We start from the raw sequence: 23194 nt of genomic DNA, 5'->3' as shown, positions 1-23194 counted from the left end.
AGGACTCGCTGCTCTTCTTCCTTGTCCTCCCACCTTCTGTTACTGCCCACTGAGCCCCTTCATTTTCCATCTCAGCAAACCTGTTCCTCAGCTCTTTTTCTCCTTCACTAGCTGGTCTTTTCCTCTGCCTTTTTCTTGTACTCACATGCTTCCACTGGCCACTTTCCTCATCCAGCATTCTACCTTCACAGTTCTCCAGTCCAGGTTGCATCTGCAAGATTTGAGTTTTCCCTTCAGCCTCCTCTCTCCTTCCCTCCATATCTGTTCAAATCCCCTTCAAAACTCAACCATCATTTCTACCTGCACCTCCAAACCTCAGATCATCTCTTCCATCAGATCTATCAGGCAGCACTTCATACAAAACATCTTTCAGATATCCAGTCCAGGATAATGTAAATCCCGCCATTTCCACAACCAGCCATCTTCATTGTCTCTTCCATTTCTTGGGTCACTACCACTGCTGCCTCTGTAGCCATCACAGCTTTCCCTCCTAAGCTCCCATTAATGAAAAACAAACCAACCACACATACACAAAACAAAAACAGAACACCACACAGTTTCTCTAAATACACCCTCCCCCCCCGCACCCCTCACAAATTCCTTTTAAATACTCCCACTCAAACTCCCCTGTTTTCAGGTCTGTTTGCTGGCATCTGTGCCTCTTCCCTGAGTCTTTGCTTTTCGGTATGGAAGCTTGTTGTCCCTGTCTTTCCCACTCATTGGCAGCTGCCATCACAAAAGAACCCGGAGGGGGAGGGATGATAGTAAAAATGTTCATAACTTTTAGAAGGGACAAAGTACTTCCTCTTGGCTCATTTTGCTGGGGGCAGGCAGGGAGGAGGGTGTCTGCCAAAGAGCCTTGACTGGTTCCATGATGGCTTCATTAGTTGGTAGAGCCTCCCTAGCCAGGGTTGCCAACACCAGGATGTCTACCAACTTGTGAGAGCTCTCAGACAACTCTTGGGTCACTACCACTGCTGCCTCTATAGCCATCACAGATTTCCCTCCTAAGCTCCCATTAAGGAAAAACGAACCAACCACACATACACAAAACAAAAACAGAAAATCAAGTACAGAGGCCTTTTGTTTTTTAAACCTCAGTGGGCTCTGTAGTCCTCCAGTGAGTAATTTCATGGCTCTATAGCCTCATCGGGTGATGAAGACAAAGACATTCAACTGATATCTGAGGTAGTGGCTGAGGCTGCCCAAGTGAGTTCCGGCTGCTCAGTAATAGTCTTTGTACCAGAAAACGGTATTCTTGGTGCCTGGAACCGGTCTCAGCACCAGATATCAGGGAATGGTTCTCTTCGTGCTCGTGTCTCTGGTTCACCCTCTATGACTGCACCCAAGAAGGTTGAAAGGAGGACATGGCTGGAGGGGGAATGCCCCAGTGGTCACCAAAATGGCCACTGATGGTTAAGTTGGGGACCATTGCTGGAGTTGCTGCACAGCCCATGCTCCCAGCAAATCTGATGGGGGGATGTGCCATCTCCCAGACATAATAGGGAGGACCTCACCTCTGGGTCCGAGGAGGAGGATCCCTCTGACAGAGGAGGGACCAATCCCAATGGGACTGGTGAGAGATAGCCCAAGCCCAGGGATGGGGGTAGCAGGGATATCACAGTAGGCTTCCCTATCAACAAAACAGGCTTCTGCGAAGGTTTGGATCACAGTACTACAGGATCTCGAAGCGGTGAGGTATGAGCCTCAGGCATCAGCACTAACTGCAGGCTTTCCACTGCCGCTGATACCAGTACCAAGAGGCTAAGCAAGTCTCTTGCAGTTGCACATGCCTCTGATGTTGTTGGGATTGGCACCATCTCTTGGCTCTACCAATGTCCTTCAGGTGACAGACTCAACAGACCTGGAACAAGCTCCAGAGGCTGCAATCCCCCTTGGGAGTTGATAAGTGTTCTAGGGATAGCCTCTCTCCTAAATGCTTTGTGGAGTGGCTGCCTCTGTCTTACTTCAATACTGATGCAGAAGCAGAAACTGAGGAAGGTCTGAGTCTTTTCTCCAGTATCAGGCAATGGGACCAAAGAGCCAGAGATATCACCAGCGATGCACCCCGTAAAAAGTAGATGTAATTGGTGTGCTTTCCCCATGCAACAACACCCGTAAAAAAGTAGATGTAGTTGGTGTGCTTTCCCCATGCGACAACACCAATGGGGGGGTCAAAGTACTGCTTCCATAAGCAAACACTTAAGTCTCGCCACCCTATCTTTTTCTGATCAAGGCTTGAAACCTTTACAAATGTGACATTTGTCACTGATGTGAGATTCTCTGAAACATTTCAGGCAGGTTGGATACAAGTTGTTGACTGGCATAGGCTTTGTGCAGGTCTGGCAGGACTTAAAACCCAGGAAGTGAGGCATCATTCCGGTATTGGTCCCAGTACCGAAAGAGAAAAAAGGTCAAAAGAGACCAAAAATGGACACCTAGCCCTAAAACTATGTAAAATTGACTAAAACTAACTGTAACTACTAACTTACAAATATATGCAAAGAAGAATGAGGGAAGTGCTTGACCTAATCAAGTCTGGAATTGTTCCAACAACTGTCACTGGCAGTAGGAAGGAACTGAGGGGGAGAAAGGCAACTCCATTCTCTTATACCAGCATGCAGTGGCACACAGTGACAGCAGGCACTCAAGCCACCCCAATGGGTACCGCTAAAGGGGGGAAATCTCTGACATCTGTGCACAGGGAGCACACACATCTACAGTAGATTTGACATGTGCAATCACTCAAACTTAATGATATTCAGAAAAAACAATGTCAAGGCAGGCCCTGAAATTATCTTGAGTTAGCTTCAGTAATTGTAATTTATTTCTACATCCTCTAATATCCCATGCTATTTCTCTCCATATACTATGAACTGTACCTCCTCCCCTATATTTTCCTCTTTCTTCTCCCACTTCTCCTCACAAAGACCCATGAGGTAAAATAAATATTGCAAGTCTAGCTCAAAGCAACCAAAGGAGTTTTTAAAAGAACAAAATAAGAATTACCTTTAATAGTTTGGAATGTCCAACATTTAGAACATTTATGACAGCTCTGCAATTTGGTCCTTTGATCTGCTCAATAATAAAATTGAATTTAGCAGACATACGTTTCCAGTGTTCTAGTTCAGTCAATGGCCCTGAATCGTCGGCTTCTTTTCTCATCTGCTCACTCTCAATAAGAACCTGAAATCAATAAAATAACTTTAAATATTGTGACGGGACAAGGCCAGATGGCTATAGAAAAGTAGTGGGAGACAGATATATTAGCCCCAGGCTAAACAAATCCCTGGTACCAGGATAAGTAAATGGCAGCTGCTCCAGGTCAATTAAGACACCTGGGGCCAATTAAGATCTTTCCAGAAGGCAGGGAAGATAGCTAGGTTGATTGGGACACCTGAAGCCAATTAAGGGCTGGCTGAAACTAGTTAAAAGCCTCCCAGTTAGTCAGTTGGGTATGCGTGTCAGGAACTGTAGGAGGAAGCTGCCTTGTTGGAGTAATTGAGCAATACAAACCATTTCAGGCACAAGGAAGGAGGCCCTGAGGTAATGGCCCAGGGAAATGTGCGCGTTCTATTTCCAAAAAGTCAGCTACCATAGTTCCTACTATTAGGGCTCCCTGGGCTGCAGCCCAGAGTAGAGGGCGGGCCCCAGCTCCCCCCTTCCCTCCCTGATTAATCACTGAGACTGGGAGACAACAGAGGCTGTGTGAGGGAGGGTTGCTTCTCCTCACCTCCCTTGCTGGCTTATGATGAAAATGGCTCAGTAGGCTGTGACTCTTGCCTTTAGAGAGAGAAGGGCTATGTGGAGGTCACAGTGAATCTCTGTGGCTAGTAAAATCCGCCAGGAAGCACGGGACCCAAGGATACAAGGACAGAGCTTTGTCACAATATAAAACAAAGTTTGTATCTCTAGTTTAGATATTTCTTACTCTATGTAAAGAAATGTTGCTTATCCTACAGTAACTATGTTTTTTCAAGATATATTGTCCCCACAGATTTCACTCTTGGTGTTTATGCACCCCATGAACATGAGATTGGATTGTTTGGAATGGCAGCTTCCTCTGGAGGTACATCTACACCCTAAGCACCCTCCTGCTTCCTGTAGTAGAGGGTATAAAGGGCAGGGAAGGTCACAACCCATTCTTAGTTCATTTGCTAATTAGAATCCCTCAGAAGGAGAACTTAAATCAGCCAGGACTGAGAGCTGGACGTAGAATCACAGAAATATAGTTCTGGAAGAGACCTTGAGAGGTCCTCAAATACAGTTGCCGGCACTGAGGCAGGACCACGTACACCTAGAGTATCCCTGACAAGTGTTTATCTAACCTGTTCTTAAAAACCTCCAACGATGGGTGTTCCAGAACCTCCCTTGAAAGCCTGTGCTTGATTACAGTGCTTGATTATTCTTATAACTGTAAAGTTTTCTAACACATAAACTAAATCTCCCTTGATGCAGAGTAAACCCATTATTTCTTGTTCTACCTTCAGTGGACATGAAGAATAATTGATCACTATTGTCTTTTACAACACTACTCAACACATTTGAAGACTGTTATCAAGTCCCTCCTCAGCCTTCTTTTCTCAAGATTAAACATGCTCAGTTTTTTTAACCTTTTCTCATAGGTAGGTTTGGCAGGCTTAATTGAAATAAACAGATGTCAGTAAACTTCAATTTTAGCTGAAACACTGAAATCGATGAAAAAACAGCCATAGGTAACAGAAGGCACAAGTGCAGCCTGCCCCCATACTTGTACTTGCACGGATCAGGTGTCACTGGCCCTGTAGCAGCTCAGAGAGCCCTCTGCAGCATTGTTGTCAAGGGAAGAAGAGAGTGAGGTTGTGACATCAGAGCTGCAGAGGGTCCTTGGTCAGCCACAGATCTGGTGACACTGGATACCTGCAGGAGCAAGATGAAATGGAAGGCTGAACAGTATTATAAGCACGGAATGTAACATATCTTATTTAAGCTAACCTCAGCCACACCTGGCACTACATTAAAGATCTTATCATGGACACATCTATGTTGTATGACCCTGGAAAGGAAGCTCTGAAGCCAGTCCATATCTGGTACAAAAGCCTGACCTGCAGTACTGTGTACAAGGTGTACATGATATGCTGTCAGAAGTAAAGTAGTGCAAGAGGAGAATAGAAACAGAAGGAACAAATCAACACAGATTGCAGATAGAAGGAAAGAAAAGCAACAAAGTTTGCATGATCTCATCAACATGCCGCTCTTCAATGCTCCAGAGAACTTCTGTTTTGACAAAACCTTCTGAATAGACAGACTGAAAGCAATATTTTGCAAGATTTCACATTGCAACCAAACTCCACAAGGAAATTGGACATATAGCAAGGTATGCTCTTTAATTTTTGCTATGGGGAAGCAGGCAGAGCATATCTTTAAGTCATTCACCTTCACTGAAGACTGTGACAAAGATGACTATAAAAGAGTTTGGGCAATGTTTGACACATACTTTATACCGCCGAGAAATAAGGTTTATGAAAGAGCATGCTTTCACCAGAGAATTCAAGAACCAGGTGAAAATGTTGAATGTTTTATAAGAATTCTGTATGTACTGGCTGAAAACTGTCATTCTGTAAATGCAAAACACGTAAATATCAGAGATAGGCTGATTATTGGGTTATCAGACAAAAGCCTTTCACAGCGGCTACAATTAAAAACAGACCCTACACACAGAAAACAGAAAAGCAGTCTGAGCTAGTAAAACAGAAAACCAAGGGCAACTTCTCAAACTTGAAAAATCTGAAACTAACTTATGTTATAGGACAAGGCCAGATGGCTATAGAAAAGTAGTGGGAGATAGATATATTAGCCCCAAGCTAAACAAATCCCTGGTACCAGGATAAGCAAATGGCAGCTGCTCCGGGTCAATTAAGACACCTGGGGCCAATTAAGATCTTTCCAGAAGGCAGGGAGGACAGCTAGGTTGATTGGGACACCTGAAGCCAATCAGGTGGGTGCAAGTATCAGGAGCTGTAGGAGGAAGTCGCGCTGTTGGAGAGACTGAGCAGTACAAACCATATCAGGCATAAGGAAGGAGACCCTGATGTAAGGGTGAAGTGGATCTTGAGGAAGTGGGGGCTGCTGTGGGGAATTATATGTGTCCTGTTTCTAAAAAGTCAGCTACCATAGCTGATACTATTAGGGTCCCTGGGCTGGATCCCAGAGTAGAGGGCAGGCCTGGGTTCCTCTTTTGCCCCCCAATTAATCACTGAGACTGGGAGACAACAGAGACTGTGCAAGGGAGGATAGATTCTCCTCACCTTACCTCACCTTGTTGGCTTATGATGAAAATGACTCAGTAGGCTGTGACCCTTGCCTCTAGAAAGAGAAGGGCTACGTGGAGGGTCATAGTGAGACTCTGAGGCTTGTGAAATCCGCCAGGAAACGAGGAACCCACGGAGACAAAGACAGAGCTTTGTCACACTTAGAAGCTGTAGATGCTAAGAGTAATTACCAAAACACTCCTGAGACTAAGAGGGTCAGATTTCAGGCAAACTGCAAAAAGCATTTTAGACTGATTACACAAGAAATAGAAAATTTCACAGTTCAAGATGTGTGTCCAACTAAAGTAAAATATGGAAAACATGCATAGAATATATAATTTTTGCAGCTTATTACAATCAAGAACCATTGTTTTTGGAATCTATCACCCATGATGACACAGAACCTGCCTGGAGAGTGAACTGAATAGACTATTTGACTTTAAAACTGACTCAGGAGCAGATGTGACCATCATCTCAGAAGGGACTTACAATCACTTTCAATGCCTCCCAGAGCTGAAATCATGACTCAGCCTTGATTAGCCCTGGAGATATTCTGAACTGCACAAGCCAGTTCATCACAGAAACAATTTACAAAGACAAAAAGCTATGTATTCAGAGCATATGTGATCAAAAGATCAAAGACCAACAACCTTCCTAGCTGCATCATGGCAGCTATGATGGGCCTAGTGAGAAAGATGGAAGAATTCAATGGAATATTTGGTGATAGTGAACTTTTGAAAGGAGACTCAGTACAAATAACAGTAAAAGGCAATGCTAAATCATACAGTGTACATATACCAAAGGATTCTCATTACTTCAAAAAGTGGAAACTGAGTTAAAGAGAATGGAATGGATTGGCATAATTGAGAAAATCTCTGAGCCAGCACCCTGGTGTGCCCCAATAGTACCAGTTATAGAGAAAAATGGAAAAATACAGATCTGTGTGGATCTTAAAAGACTAAATGAAAAAGTTTTGACTGAATAATACATCCTCCCAACACTGCATGACTTTCTTCTCAAAGAGAAAGGAGCTACAGTATTCTCCAAACAATCAGCTGTGGCATAGCTGGTGTACTGTTGCAACAACATGGATCTGTGTAGAAGGCAGTTGCATTTTGCTCTTGCACACTCACACAAGCAGAAAAACTATATGCATAGATTGAAAAGGAGTGTGTGGCAAGTGTATAGGTATGTCAAAACTTCTACAGATGTCTGTGTGGATTGGATGCTTTTACACTGATAACAGACCATAAATCACTTCTAACCTTCATCAATGGAAAAGACCTGGATCAAGCACCTCTAAGATTTCATCCTGCCCAGATGAAAAGAAAGGGGCCCTGAGCTCACCCATCAGGGAGCCGCCTCAAAGAAAGGCATCCCTTGTGAGGTTGGTAGCCTTGATATCTTCCAGGGCGAGACTTAGCTCCTACGACCACCCACGCATCTCTGATACCGGCGCTAGGGAGAGATCCAAGAACCCTAAATATGCAGGACCACATATAATAACACTGTCACTTGGGAACAAGAAGGACAGTTCAAAGATTTTCAAATCAAATAGTTCTCAGAAGAGCCATTAGCATCCTTAACTTTGCAGCAGTCTACATTCAGATGCTTCATTCAATTTCTGCATTGTTCTGCTATCCAGTCGATCCTCAACATCTCCAGATACTTGGATATAGCTTTGAAGACATGATCCTTTCATATGTTCTTGCTGAAGTCAAATATCTTGCTCACCTTGCACCAGAGGTTAACCAGAAACAAGCTGTGTCCCTTTGGCCACCTAGTAGCATGCTTCATGCAGGACTTCATCTTTGTGCTGGTCATAGCTAATATATGTCAGGGTTGACTATGTTTCCAATTGAGCAGTCCATGTGGAAATGAAGAGTTAAAGACCAAGCAGCTATATCTGAATCAAGAAATTGCTTCCAGTTCCTGGGAAGCAAGTGGGAAGTTTTGGGCTGGAAAGCACACCCAAGGGGATTATGGGATAGTGAAGACAGACTCTCCAGACCCAAATCTGCCAACCTGGACTTGAGCTGCATCCATGCTGCAAAATGCCTGGGCTTTAACCCACATCACAGAAGGACTTGGTCTCTGACCAACCCAGGGTCGAAGGGCCCAAGTCCAGAGGGGTTACTGGCCCTAGCCAGGCTGATTCAGGGTGACCAGATAGCAAGTGTGAAAAATCAGGATGCTTTTGGGAAGGGGGGCGGGGAGGGGTAGTTGCCTATATAAGACAAGGTCCCTAATATTGGGACAGTCCCAATAATATCAGAACATCTGGTCATCCTAGACTGATTTCTGTGTGGATGGAAGGGTGGCTAGGGCTTAAACTTGGCCCGGGCTTAGTGTGCTGTGTAAACATACCCACAAATTTTGCCCCTACATGCTTGTACTAATCTCTTGCACTTGTCCTTAGCAATCTGTCTGTTTCCACTTCTGGTAGGATGCCTCCTTGATTTTCAGGTCATTAAAGAGCTCCTGATAGAGTCATATTGGCCTCTGACTATTCTCCCTCTCTTTCCTTCATATCAGGATATTATGCCTTTAATATTGTCTCTTTGAGAAACTGTCAGGACTCCTGAACTCCTTTTTCCCTAGATTTTCTTAACATGGACCAATGTTGGTAAGGCTGTAAGAAAATTCCTCAACTCTAAAATAGCCTCCTCCCTGGTTACCCAGTCTACCTTCTTAAATAAGAAGCTGTCCTGAATACATTCTAAGAACTTACTGGACATTTTGGGTCTTGCCGTATTATTTTTATTACAGATGCCTGGGTAGTTAAAGTCCCTTAAAACACAGGTCTCGTGTTTTGGACATTTCTGTTCTTTGACCTACAAATGTCTCCTCCTCCTGATTTGCTGGTTAGTAGTAGACCCTTACCATGACATCATCCTGTTTTCCCCCCTTTTATCTTCACTCAGATTTTTAACTAGTCTGCCTCCCACCCCCTTCAGGACCTAAGAACAAATGTATACATTCTTGATGTATAATGCAATATTGCCTCTTTTTTTGCTATCTGTACATCCTGAACAAGCTATACTTCTCTATACCAATATTCAAGGCATGAGATTTAACCCACCAAGTCTCAGCAATACCCGTGAAGTCATAATTTAGCTTGTCTTCCTATACTTCAAGTTCTCCATCTCTACTCCCAATAGTCCTTGCATCTGCAAACAGACATCTAGTTGTTAACAGATTTCCCCAGTTTTCCCTCTTGCTGCTCCCATGACTATCATAATTTTCCATTCCCCCTCAAACATCTAGCCCTCCGTTAAGTTCTCCTTTTTATACCTCCCTGTAGACTTTCATCACCTGCCTCTCTGAAGCTAGTTTAAAGCCCTCTTTACCAGGTTGGCTTGTCAGTGTGAGAAGAGGCTCTTCCCCTTCTTAGTCAAGAGGACCGCATCTCTTCCCAGCAGTCCTTCTTCCTGGAACAGCATCCCATAAGAATATGGCCATATTGGGTCAGACCAATGACCCATCTAACCCAGTATCCTGTCTTCCAACAGTGGCCAATGCCAGATGCTTCAAAGGGAATGAACAGACTAGGCCAATGATCAAGTGATGATTCTTGTTCCTTGAACAGCATCCTGATGATCCAGGAATCCAAAGCCATAACATCAACCCCATCTGCACAGCCATTCATCTCCAGGATGTGTCTCCCCATGCCTGGGCCCATATCTTCAACCAGGATAATGGACATGAACACCACCTGCACCACTAACTCCTTCACTCTTGTTCCCAGACCCCTCTAGTCACTGCTGATCTGCTCACGGTCACACCTGGCAATATCACTAATACCCACATGGATGAGCAGCATGGGTAATGGTCAGAGGAGGGATGAGTCTCAGCAACCTTTCTATGATGTCTCAGATATGTGCTCCAGGCAGGCAGCACACTTCCTGAAACATCAGTCAGGTTGGCTGATGGATGCCTCCATCCCCCTCAGAAGGGACTCCCCAACCATCACCACCTTACATCTCCTCTTGGGTGTGGTGTATTGCAATAGTGCCAGTGAAGGAGAATTGTGTCTTCACCAATATCTCTATTGGTGCCCAGATGGGTAGTACAGAATCCTCACTGCAGTCACAGTACTTGGTGTTGTCTTTGGGGCCAAAGTGCTTGGAAACGTGGCAGTCAGTGCCAAGATCATGGGGCCTCTTTCTGTGCTGGTGGTAGCATGGTCCTTATGTTTAGAGGAGCCAGTCAGTGCTGACTTTGGTTTGGATACTAAGGACTTGGTATGGGAATCAACCTTAAGACCTCTCAATGTCCAAGTCTTAGGAGAGCTTTCCATCCCTATTCCATGCAAGGGAGTCATTACCGGCTCTACTCATTAGAATAATATTCCCTGTTGCTACACTCCAGTATCATCTCCTGTGTGGCTGATGCAGAAGACTTCCGTGAGGCAGAACAGGAGCTCAGGATGGTATGACGGCTAATTGGAGTCCTGATCATGTGCAGCAGGCCCAGTGTCAGTATTTTCTCTGAGGATCTTCCCAGTCAAAGGACACTTGCATAAAGCATTCATAGATTCATAGATACTAAGGTCAGAAGGGACCATTCTGATCATCTAGTCCGACCTCCTGCACAGCGCAGGCCACAGAATCTCACCCACCCACTCCTATGAAAAACCTCACCTTTGTCTGAGCTATTGAAGTCCTTAAATCATGGTTTAAAGACTTCAAGGAGCAGAGAAGTCTCCCTCAAGTCAACCATGCCCCATGCTACAGAGGAAGGCGAAAAACCTCCAGGGCGTCTCCAATCTGCCCTGGAGGAAAATTCCTTCCCGACCCCAAATATGGCAATCAGCTAAACCCTGAGCATATGGGCAAGATTCACCAGCCAGATACTACAAAAAATTCTTTCCTGGGTAACTCAGATCCCATCCATCTAATATCCCATCTCAGGGGATTAGGCCTATTTACCCTGAATATCTAAAGATCAATTACTTACCAAAATCCCATTATCCCATCATACCATCTCCTCCATAAACTTATCGAGTAGAATCTTAAAACCAGATAGATCTTTTGCCCCCACCGCTTCCCTTGGAAGGCTATTCCAAAACTTCACTGCTCTGATGGTTAGAAACCTTCGTCTGATTTCAAGTCTAAACTTCCTGGTGGCCAGTTTATACCCATTTGTTCTTGTGTCCACATTGGTGCTGAGCTGAAATAATTCCTCTCCCTCTCCGATATTTATCCCTCTGATATATTTATAGAGAGCAATCATATCTCCCCTCAACCTTCTTTTAGTTAGGCTAAACAAGCCAAGCTCCTTAAGTCTCCTTTCAAGTAGGAACAGCTTCACCTTCACCCTTTGGCCTTCTGGGTCCTCCTTGAAAAGGACTTACAGATAGAACAGTGTGCCAGAACAAGTCCCTTGCCATTGCACACCAAGTATGGCCTCATCCACTGGGATGGCAGCATCACAAGACAGCCAGATCTTGAAGCCCAGTGACTTAGGATCTATCATTTGAGCTATACACAGGTGGGTAGCCCCCTGTTCAGTGGGAGTATGTGCATGGGGCATAGAGAGGTAGAAATCTCTCATAGAGGGAGGTATGTGCCAAGGAAAGACCCAGAACAGAGTAGAAAACCTACTTCTACTTCTAACTATGATTAAAAACAAACAAAAACTGGTCAAATAGCAAAGAAAATCTAACTACTAAAACTTTAAACTTGAAAAACTTTCTAATTCCTCGTAAAGAAAGGAATGTAGATACTGTGGGTTTCATCTAGTAGCCAGAAGCAGAAAAAGGGAACTCAGCATGGTTTGCAGCCACTCTGCCTTTTATACCCTCTGCTGCAGGAAGCAGGACGGCACAATGGGCACAGGCACAGCTCCAACAGACACTTCTATTCAAACAAATTTGATCTTGCACACATGGGTCACATATGCATCAAGAGTGAATCCATGTGGACAATCACTTGAAGATTAAGCATTATTTATATAAAAAGAAAAGGAGTACTTGTGGCACCTTAGAGACTAACAAATTTATTAGAGCATAAGCTTTCGTGAGCTACAGCTCACTTCATCGGATGCATTTGGCTCCTCTGCTTTTTCCACCAAATGCATCCGATGAAGTGAGCTGTAGCTCACGAAAGCTTATGCTCTAATAAATTTGTTAGTCTCTAAGGTGCCACAAGTACTCCTTTTCTTTTTGCGAATACAGACTAACACGGCTGCTACTCTGAAACCCATTATTTATATAGATACTCTAATTCCAAAGTTAAAATTGAAACATTAAAATATCTTCTTGTATGCATTTGGTTTCTCATAATGGAGACATCTACCAGCTGGCATGAATCACAAACATCGCCAGGCTGAAGATTATATTTCACACTAATGATTACTTTAAAGGCCGGATCAGGCATTCCACAGAGCACCAAGGCAAACATTCCAAAAATACAAACACTAAATAAAACACCACACACACTGCTAATGGCAAAAAGACAGGCCTGATTCAGGAAAGCATCCCTATTCAGGACAGCACCTAATCATATGTTTGATGTGAAGTCAATGGGACTTAAACAAGTGCTTAAGTGCTGTCCTAAATTAGGATGGACTAAAGCATGTGTTTATGTGGTTTCCTGAATCAGGGACTATGAGTTTTGAAAATAACTGATCATTTATTTTTATTTTTAAGAGAAAACAATGAGGAAGAGATTGTTTTAATTAGTAATACTTTTTTTTAAAGGTTCCTCTCATCTGGTGGATTTAGGCATTCATGTACCAAGGAAATTTGCAAGCACTGCAGCTTGATGATGTTGCAATACCTATTTCATCTACAGTAAGCTGCCAACTGATAACGGCTAAATAGATAGCTGATATGGACTTCAGGGGGAAGACCTTCGGCTGGTATCATAAAAGAGCTCCACTGAAGTCAACAGAGCAATGACAATATACAACAGCAGAGGATGTGCCCTCCGATATTTATCTTATGTTACCAATATCTTATATAAATAGAGCTCTGTTCCTTGATATTTCTCATTTATAAAAATATATTAGTAAGATGAGATAAATATCAGGGGACAGATCCTTAGGGTGTAAATTATCAAAGCTACATCCACTTCCACTACTAGTATCAGACAGATAGATATTAAAAGATTTGAAGCCATCCGACTGTAGACATAGCTGGCCTATGTTAACATATGTCTTCCTTGCTGTTTCTCTTTTCCTACTGTCCCCTCTTCCTACTGGTTTGTTACACTCACTGTTGAGAAACTCTTGTTTCTAATTAGATTGTGACAAAGATAGCAAGTGCTTGTATAGCACTTAGTACAAATGGACTCCAGACACCTCCTTAATTCTATACCAGAGGATATAAATGTTAAAACAACTTACTTGTTCAATCTGTTTATACCATATCATAAGCACTTCCTCTAGTTGATGAACTGTATCAGAATTAGCAGCTGCTGCTGTCACTTCCTCAAAGGACTGAAGTTTAGAAAAGTCAATGTGATCCATCTTTTTTAACTCAACAGTTCCCTCTATGCATACTCTAGCACCTAAAAAAAGTAATTAAAATACAGAACATACTCCAGCAGTTGTTTCTACCAAGGTGAATCACTTCACTTTGGGAATATAAGCCAATAATTAGTCTTGCAATATAATAACCATTTTACTGGCTCACACACAAAAGACCATGTTTTTCTGAAATCTAATTAGACCCTTACATTAAAAATTTTATATCACTAAAACTGAAGTTTGTCAAGTATGTAATAAATACAAATATATTTGTTTTTTATACTTGAGGTTTTTATCTTTTTATTCTTCCTTGTAGAAGTAAAGAAATGTTTTCCCATGTTTATAACAACTTTACTGTTTTTAAAAAGTAATTTTTAAGCGGACTGATTGTTTACTCAATCTGATTCTTACCATCTAAAAATGAAAGATATCTATTAATGGTTTCTATGAAACTCTGTTTTTCAATTGTTCCTTGTGTGGTTTGACTTAAAGCACCCCAATTATTTGTTGCAAGGATAGCTGGTAGAAAAATATTTGCTAGCATGTTCCTAGTACCACGTAAGAGTCCTTCCGTTGCATCCAGTACACAAAAGTATATGTCCTGTAAATGTAACAATAGAATGATTATTAGCAATGCAATCGATTATACTGAAAACTTGACCACATTTTTAGAACATAAAAATCTTCCATATAGATCCATTACATTTCTGAGTACAAAAATAAATGTTTTTTTGTAACAACTGTGGTTCTTTGAGATGTGTCCCCCTACGGGTGCTGCACTCTAGATTTACTATCGCTCCCTGCATCTTTGCTCAGAGATTTCTCTTAGCCCTGCCAGTTCAGCCCGTATATTCATGCTAGTCAGCCTCATTCCCCATGCTGTTGTTATATAGCACTTCACAGTTGAACCAACCTCAGTTCCTCCTCAACCACGAAGAATCATAACAGAGAACTCTGAAGCAGAGGGCAGGTACAGTGGAGCAACTGTAGGGACACACATGTTTAAGAACCACAGTTACTGCACAGAGTGAGTAAAAAATGGTTACTAACCTTCTTGTAACTGTTGTTCTTCGAGATGTGTTGTTCAAGTCCATTCCAGTCAGGTGTGTGCACATGCACATGCACAGTAGCTGGAAGATTTTTCCCCTAGCAGCATCCATGGGGTCGGCCTGGGCACCTGCTGGAGTTGTCCCTTCATGGCACCCAATAAAGGTCCCTGCCAACCCACCACCCCCTCAGTTCCTTCTTTCCAGCAACTCCAAAAGAGGTGTAGGAGGGTGGATTTTGGAATGGACATGAACAACACATCTCAAAGAACAACAGTTACAAGAAGGCAAGTAACCATTTTTTCTTCTTCAAGTGCTTGTTCATGTCAGTTCCAATCAGATGACTCTCAAGCCCAAGTTCAGGAGGCGGGATCGGAGTTGTCCACTGATTGGCGCACTGCTCATCCAAAGGCCGCATCGTTTCTGGCCTGCTGGGTAATTGTATAGTGTGTGGAGAAAGTATGAATGGAGGACCATGAATGGGAACCTGAGCCAGGAATGCTGTTGATGAAGCCTGTGCCCTGGTGGAATGCACAGTGATTAGAAGTGCAGGAACCCCCTCCAGGTTGTAGCACTCACGAATGCACAAAGTGTTCCATGACGAAATGCGTTGTGATGACACAGGCAGACCTTTCTTTCTGTCCACCACTGCCATGACTAACTGGACCGATTTTCTGAACAGCTTTGTTCTCTCAATGTAGAAGGCTAGCACCTTACAGACATCCAGGGAGTGAAGTCTCTGCTCCCTGCCCCTGGAATGCAGCTTAGGGTAGAATACTGGGAGAAAGATGTCCTGGTTGATGTGAAACTGTGATACAACCTTTGGTAGGAAAGCAGGATGAGGTCTGAGGTGAACCTTGTCCTTATAGAACACGGTGTAAGGGGGCTCTAATGTGAGGGCCTTAAGTTCTGACACCCTCCTGGCTGAGGTTATTGCTACCAGGAACATGACCTTGTAAGAGAGGTAGAGCAGGGAGCATGACGCCAAGGGTTCAAAGGGCGGTCCCATGAGTCTAGAAAGGACCAGGCTGTGGTCCCAAGCCGGGAGAGGTTGCCAGACATGAGGGTATAGCCTGTTGAGACCTTATAGAAATGGGCTGACTATCAGGTTAGCAAAGAGAGAGCAGCCCTCCATGCCCAGGTGGAAGGCCAAGATGGCAGCCAAGTGAACCCTTATTGATGACATTGAAAGCCTTTGCTGCTTCAGATGGAGGAGGTAGTCCAGAATAAGCGGCACTGAGGCTAGCGTCAGGAACGAATGGCACTGTGCTGACCAGATTGAAAAGCTCTTCCATTTGGCAAGGTAGGTAGCTCTTGTAGAGGGTTTCCGGCTGCCAAGGAGGACTTGTCCAACCTGGTCTGAACAGGAAAGCTCCACTGGGTTCAACCATGGAACTTCCATGCTGTGAGGTGCAGCAACCCAAGGTTCAGATGTTGGAGACAACCACGATCCTGTGTCAGAAGGTCCAGGAAGAGCGGAAGGGTGACTGCAACTTCCACAGATATGTCTAGGAGAGATGTGTACCAGTGCTGACAGGGCCAGGCTGGAGCTATCAATATGACCTGAGCTTGTTCCCTCTGGATCTTGAGAACCTCGTGAATAAGCAGTATGCGTGGAAAGGAGTACAGGAGACTACCTCCCCATGAGATGAGCACTGCGTCTGCTGGAGCCCGGGCTCTGATTTTGGAAGGAGCAAACTGCTGGCACTTCCTGCTGCAGTCTGTGGTGAATAGGTCTATCTGGGGAAATCCCCTCCTCTGGAACACTGAATTTGTGATGTCCGAGTGAAGGGGCCACTTGTGGCCGTGAAAGGAACTGCTGAGGTGGTCCACCAGCTTGTTCTATACCCCGGGGAGGTACAACACTTGTAGGCATATTGAATGTTCTACACAGACTTTCCACAGCATGAGGTCTTCCTGGCACAGAGGAGAGGAGTGTGCACCCCCGTTTGTTGATATAGAACATTGCCATGGGGTTGTCTGTCATAACCGATACACGTTGTCCCGTTAAGTATGCCCAGAAAGTCTGGCAAGCCAGGTGCACCTTTCTCAGCTCTCTGATGTTGATGTGGAGAGCCAGATCTGCCTGAGACCAGAGACCCTTTGTCCTGCGGTCTCCCAGATGTGCTCCTCAGCCCAAGTCTGATGCGTCCGTCACTAGCAAAAGAGACGGCTGTGAACTGGCGAAGGGGACCCCGATCACACCTCCTCAGGGTAAAGCCACCACAGGATGGAGTCGAGGACCAGGCAAGGCAGGGTCACAATTCTGTCCAAGTTGTCCCAGGCTGGTCAATACACCAATGCTAACAATGACTGGAGCAGTCGGAGCCTGAGTCTGGCATGCTGCACCACGTAGGTACAGGCAGCCATGTGTCCCAGAAGCTTCAGGCAGTTTCTTGCTGTGGTGGTGGGAAACTGTCTGAGACCTCGAATGATACTGGCCAGGGTCTGGAACTTCGCTTCCAGCAAGTATGCCCTGGCTTGGGTCGAATCCAGTACTGCCCCATAAACTCTATCCTCTAAACGGGGGACAGAGTCAATTTTGCTCTGTTTAGAAGGAGATCCGGGTTGTCGAAGGTGGCCCTGATGAATTTGACTTGAGTTTCCACTTGGGTCCTGGAGTGGCCTTTGATCAGCCAGTCGTTGAGGTACGGAAACACCTATACCTGATGCCTGCACAGAAATGCAGCAACAACTGCCACAAACTTGGTGAAGATTTGAAGTGCTGCTGACAGGCCGAACGGAAGGAGTGTAAATTGGTAATGGGTACTGTTCATCACAAACCTGAAGGACTTCCTGCGGGGCTAAGTGATTGCAATATGAAAGCAAGCATCCTTCAAGTTGAGGGTGGCATACCAGTCTGCTGGATCCAGTGAGGGGATGATGGAGGCCAACAAGATCATGCAAAACTTGAGTTTCTTCACAAACTTGTTAAGTTCTCCCAGGTCCAGGATGGGCCTGAGGCTGCCTTTGGCTTTCGGTATTAGGAAATACTGGGAATAAAAGTCCTTACACCTGTGCTCCAGAGGAACCTCCTCCACTACCCCTAGAGATAAAAGTGACTGCACCTCCTGGATAAGGAGTTGCTCGTGAGATGGGTCCCTGAAGAGGGACGGGGAAGGGGGCTGAAAGGGTGGGATGTCACAGAATTGGATGGAGTATCCCCTCTCTACCATGTGGAGCACCCAGCGGTCTGAGGTGATACAGGACCATGCACAGTAGAAAGGGGATAATTGGGATGAGAGGTAAGGCAAGGTGGATCCACTCTTTGGTGTGGTACACAGTCCTCGACCGTGCCTTCAGAAGGCCAGTTTGGGCCCTGAAGATGGCATGGGTTGTCCCGAGCCCTGGCCAAAGGGTTGACGTGGTCTTCTCCTGCCGGTCCTGTTTCTCCTTCTGGACCTGACCTGGCAGTTCTGGTGACTGAACCACTGAGGAGGCTGCGGACGGAAGTGTCCCTGCTGCGTTGATGGTGTATAGAGGCCCAGGACCTGAGGGTGGCTCTGGAGTCCTTTAGGCTGTTTAGCCTCTTGTCCATTTTCTCCAAAAAAAAGAAAAAAAAAAAAGCATTTCATGCTCAAAAGGCAGGTCTTGTATGGTCTGCTGGACCTCATAGGGTAGACCAGAAACCTGGAGCCATGAACCCTTTCTCATAGCTACTCCTGTGGCCATAACCCTGGTGGCAGCATCTGCCCTGTCAAGTGCAGCCTGCAGGGACACCTTGGAGATCACTCTCCCCTTCTCAACCAAAGCTGAAAATTCTGCACAGGAGTCCGAGGGGAGCAACTCCGTGAACTTAGCCATCGCCGAGCAGGTATTGTAGGAGTAACTGCTGACGATGGCCTGCTGATTAGATATTCGGAGTTGTAGTCTCCCCGTTGAGTACACCTTTCGCCCGAATAGGTGTAGTTTTTTAGCATCCCTATTCTTGGGGGAAGGGCCCTGAAAACCTTGCCTCTTCCACTGGTTAGCAGCGTCCACCACCAGAGAGTGAGGATGGGGATGTTCATAACTCCCGGAGGGCACAAAGTGCCAGTGTTTGTTACACTTGGCAGTGGGTGGCAGCAAGGCTGGGTTCTGCCACAGGGTCTTAGTCATATCCATAATTGTCTTTATAAATGGTAAGGTGATACAGGAAGGGCCAGAGGGGACCAAGATGTCAACCACAGGGTGTGCATTATCTACCACTTCCTCCACCTTAATGTCCAGACCCTGGATGACCTGGCACAGCAACTGCGGCAACACCTTGGAGTCTTCCAGAACTGGGGCTATGGAAGTGCCCGCCAGTGCCTCATCTGGTAAAGAGGAGGAGGAGGTGGTTGCTCTCTACCATCCCCACCCGAGGGATCTCATGACCTTGGGGGACCTTGGTTGGTTGGCCCAGTCCCAGTGGCGAGAAGGGATTGGGTATTGGTGCTGACATTGGGTCTCATGCCTATGCCAGTGTAGATGCCTGGGGTAGCATTTGCACTGGGGTCTTCATCAATGCCGTCACAGCCAGCACTGTTGGTGCCAAGGTCCCAGCCGGCACCGTATCAGCAGTCTGAGCCACTGACACCTCTGGTGCCAAAGATATTGTCAAGGGTGCCATTGCTGTCAGTGCCGATGTTGGTGACAGTGCTGCAGCCAACAGTGTTGATTCCTGAGGTAATGGCTCAGTCGCTGGTCGTGGCAGAACAAACGTTGCGAACGCCACGGATGCAGCTCCTGAGCAGGATCCTTGGCTCCAACTCTGCCCTTGATAGAAAGCCCACAGAGTCCAAAAGGGCCAATAAGCTGTGTTCTGCCATTGTGAGGGCCACTGCATCAGGCAGGAACCCCTCCAGTGCCTTGAGTTGGACCTTCTGCTCCTGCTATAGTCAGAGCAGTATGAGTCCAACTCCGCTTCTGATGTTGCAGCATAGGAGACCCAGGGCATTGCTGCACCTCTCAATATAGATCATCGGGAGCCTGGGAACCAACTGCACTCCCTGGATGGAGGCGCTGGTGTCTGGGAGTGCAGAGGTGATGAGGATTGGCATGACATCATCGCTGGCTTTCCCTTTGACTGAACGGGGTGCCAGGATGGAGGCTGCAGTGCCAGCACATCCTCCTGCCTCGGGGATAAAAACGACACCATGAGTCTCAGCAGGTCCTGCACTGCCTCAAATGCCTCCGGGGTGGACAGGAGTGGCACATGCTGCAAAGGATTCGGCAAGTGCGATGCGCCTGGACTCGACTTTCTCACTTGGGCAGGAGTTGATGTAGCCCCACTCTAAGCCTCAAAACTGTGGCCCGACTGAGGTGCAACTGATGGCTGGTCTGAGGGGCATCTGATTCTTTCTATCTTCTTCTTCTATGCTGGCGATTGGGACCAGTGTCAAAGGCTGAAGTGCCCCCGAGAGGCTCCATGATGGTGCCGAGTCTCCTTGGCAGTGTCTTTCTTCAAGACCAGATCTCTCGAAGACAGTGCTGGAGTGCTCCGCACTGAAGAAGACATACTGGGAGTGGGATCCCTGGCACCTAGGTCTGACTGAGGTTATAGAACTGCCTCCCTGAGGATTTTAAGCCACTGCTCCTTCTCTTTAAGAGTTCTTAGTCAGAATTCCCAACAGATCTTGCAGCGGTCTTTTTGGTGACCCTCACCCAGACACCGTAAACAGGAGGTGTGGGGGTAACTTTTAGGCATGCTCTTCGTGCAATCCTAGCAAGTCTTGAAGCCCAGGGATTGCAGCATGCCCCGGTGACAAATAAGCGGGGGAGAAAAATGGGGTGGAACCCCTCATAACTGAAACTTTTAAGTGAACTAATTACGCTATACTAACTGTAGCGGGGTGGTCACCCATTCCAGCCTTAAAAGGCTTAAAGCAGCCCAGGAGAGGGCTGTGGCTGGGAGCAAGCAGTTCCCAGGCTGATTGGGGGAAGCAGGCTCAGCTGTGGCCACGCCCCAATCAGGGCTTAGCTGGCCCTTATAAGAGGGCAGTGGGCCAGGAGCAGAGAGTCTCCTCTAGCTGTGGAGGGAGATGGGCCTGGCTGCTGTGGAGCATACCAGGGTACCTGAAGTGAAGCAGGGCTGGGGAAGGCCAGAGGAGCTGGGAGGCTCCAGACTGGAAAAGCCCCAGGCTGCAGGCCTGGCAGATGGCCTAAGAGAGGTACTGGGGTTGTAACAGGGCAACCCATAGGTAGGCAGAGGCAGCAGGTCCAAACCCCCCTTGCCTGTGATGATTGGCTTATATACTGCAGTCTGCCCCAGTATGCGGGGGCTCAATGGTGACTGGCAGTAGCCAAAGACTGAAGTAAGGTGGGGATAGTGGGTGGAGGCTCCCCGGGGAGGGAAGACCCAGAGATCTGTGGGGGTACTGCCAGGGGGTAGCACCCTGCGTAAAAGGGGCACCAGGTACAGGAGGGACACTGGGGCAGCGGCAAGCAGGACACCGGCCTGCAGAGGGTGCTCTGGAGGCTGGAAGAGATAATTCCCTGAGAGACCAGCAGGAGGCACCACAGGGGTGAGTCCCACACCTTGACACTAACCAACTACAACTATTGTGACAAAGCTCTGTCCGTGCCTCCATGGGTCCTGCGTTTCCTGGCGGATTTTGCTAGCCTCAGAGGCTCACCATGACCCTACACATAACTCTTGTCTCTCTAGAGACAAGGGTCACAGTCTACTGTGCCATTTTCATCATAAGCCAGGGAGGGAGGTGAGGAAGTTATCCTTCCTTGAACAGTCTCTGTTGTCTCCCAGTCTCAGTGATTAATTGGGGAGAAAGGTGGTGGGGGAGCCCGGGCCCACCCTCTACTCTGGGTTCCAGCCCAGGGACCCTAATAGTATCAGCTATGGAAGCTGACCTTTTAGAAACATGACATGTACAATTCCCTGGGCTACTTCCCCCACAGCAGCCCTCACTTCCTCAAGCTCCACTTCACCTTTACCTCAGGGCCTCCTTCCTTGTGCCTGATATGGTGTGTACTACTCGGCCTCTCCAACAGTGCAACTTCCTCCCACAGCTCCTGACATGCACACCCACCTGACTAACTGGGAGGCTTTTAACTAGTTTTAGCCAGCCCCTGATTGGCTTCAGGTGTCCCAATCAACCTAGCCTTCTCCCTGCCTTCTGGAAAGTTCTTAATTGGCCCCAGGTGTCTTAATTGACCTGGAGCAGCTGCCATTTCACTTATCCTGGTATCAGGAATTTGTTTAGCCTGGAGCTAAAATATCTATCTCCCACTACTTTTCTATAGCCATCTGGCCTTGCCCCATCACACTATCTATAGCGAAAACCAAAAGTACTGCTAAGCTACTTGCTGAAGCAAGAGCAAGGGGAAGTTCCAGCTACCATCATGGTGGTAAGAAGGTGTGACTCCAGAGGGCGCCCAGGCCAACCCCACGGATGCTGCTAGGGGAAAAATCGTCCAGCTACTGTGCACGTGCACATTCCTGAATTGGAACTGACATGAACAAGCACTCAAAGAAGAACCATTTCTTCTTCAAGGAGTGTCCCTATGGGTGATCCACGTTAGGTAACTACCAATCAGTTCACTAGTCTAAGGTGTGTGTGGTGGGGGGTGCTTCAGAGTTGAGTCTAGTACTAAAGAAAGCACAGCCGAGCTGAACACTCTAGCAGAAGCAAAGTCATGAGTTATTCAGTAGCGTTCAGAGAATATATGTATAGATGCCCTTATATATTTCAATAATGGGCATGTTTTTGAGGAATGCTGTAGAGGTGGAAATGGAGTAATATATATAGAGTAAATAAATATGTTCAAAGGTATTTGAATATTACAAGACCCATAGCAAGAATTAATGCAGATGTATATCCTCTTGGAAAGACTTTGATTAGAGATTACAGACACTTTTAATCTACCTGCAAGCAAGACAAACAATTTCAGGGTCTTTCTATCCAGATAGAAGGCCAGGGCTCTTCTGATGTCAAGGATGTACAACTGTGGTTCTTGATTATCTAGGGGAAGCTTTAGGGTGGAAGAACAGCAGGTGAATGGGTTGGTTAATATGGAACTGGAAGAAATTTTAGGTATAAACATTTTGGATGGGATCACAGTGTGACCTTGTCCTTAAAAAATACTGTGAAAGGGGGGCATGTCTCTACTTAGCCATCACTTGGAGATCAGGAATGTCATTTTCATTGATAAATGGAGCAGTGAGCAGGTAGCCATCTGTTCAAATGGTGGACTTGTGAGGCATTTAGGTACCAGATTAAGGTTCCAAACAGTAATAGGGCACTTGACTGGCAGATCAAGATTCCTCAGGGAATTCAGAAATCTCTCTGTCATTGGGTGGGCAAAAATGGAATAACCCTCTATTGAAGAGTAGAAAGCCCTGATGGCTGCCAGATGGATCTGACGGAGTTCAGCAAGAGTCCAGAACTTTTTAGTATTAGGATATAG

General features: G+C 46.0%; 1 protein-coding gene across 1 annotated transcript in view; it reads right to left on the bottom strand.

Annotated features, from left to right (window-relative positions):
- The window catches only part of DNAH8 (dynein axonemal heavy chain 8), a 617537-nt gene that overhangs the window by 542342 nt on the left and 52001 nt on the right, over nt 1-23194 (bottom strand). Inside the window, exons 6-8 of the mRNA XM_043511607.1 lie at nt 14175-14364; nt 13641-13804; nt 3010-3186 (exon numbers count right to left, since the gene is read on the bottom strand). Of these exons, the coding sequence (XP_043367542.1) occupies nt 3010-3186; nt 13641-13804; nt 14175-14364 (531 nt within the window). The remainder of the gene's footprint in view (nt 1-3009; nt 3187-13640; nt 13805-14174; nt 14365-23194) is intronic.

Source organism: Dermochelys coriacea, chromosome 3, assembly GCF_009764565.3.
Source record: "Dermochelys coriacea isolate rDerCor1 chromosome 3, rDerCor1.pri.v4, whole genome shotgun sequence".
Lineage (NCBI taxonomy): Eukaryota > Metazoa > Chordata > Testudines > Dermochelyidae > Dermochelys > Dermochelys coriacea.
The sequence above is the reverse complement of the archived record's forward strand: the minus strand, read 5'-3'. Positions and strand labels throughout refer to the sequence as shown.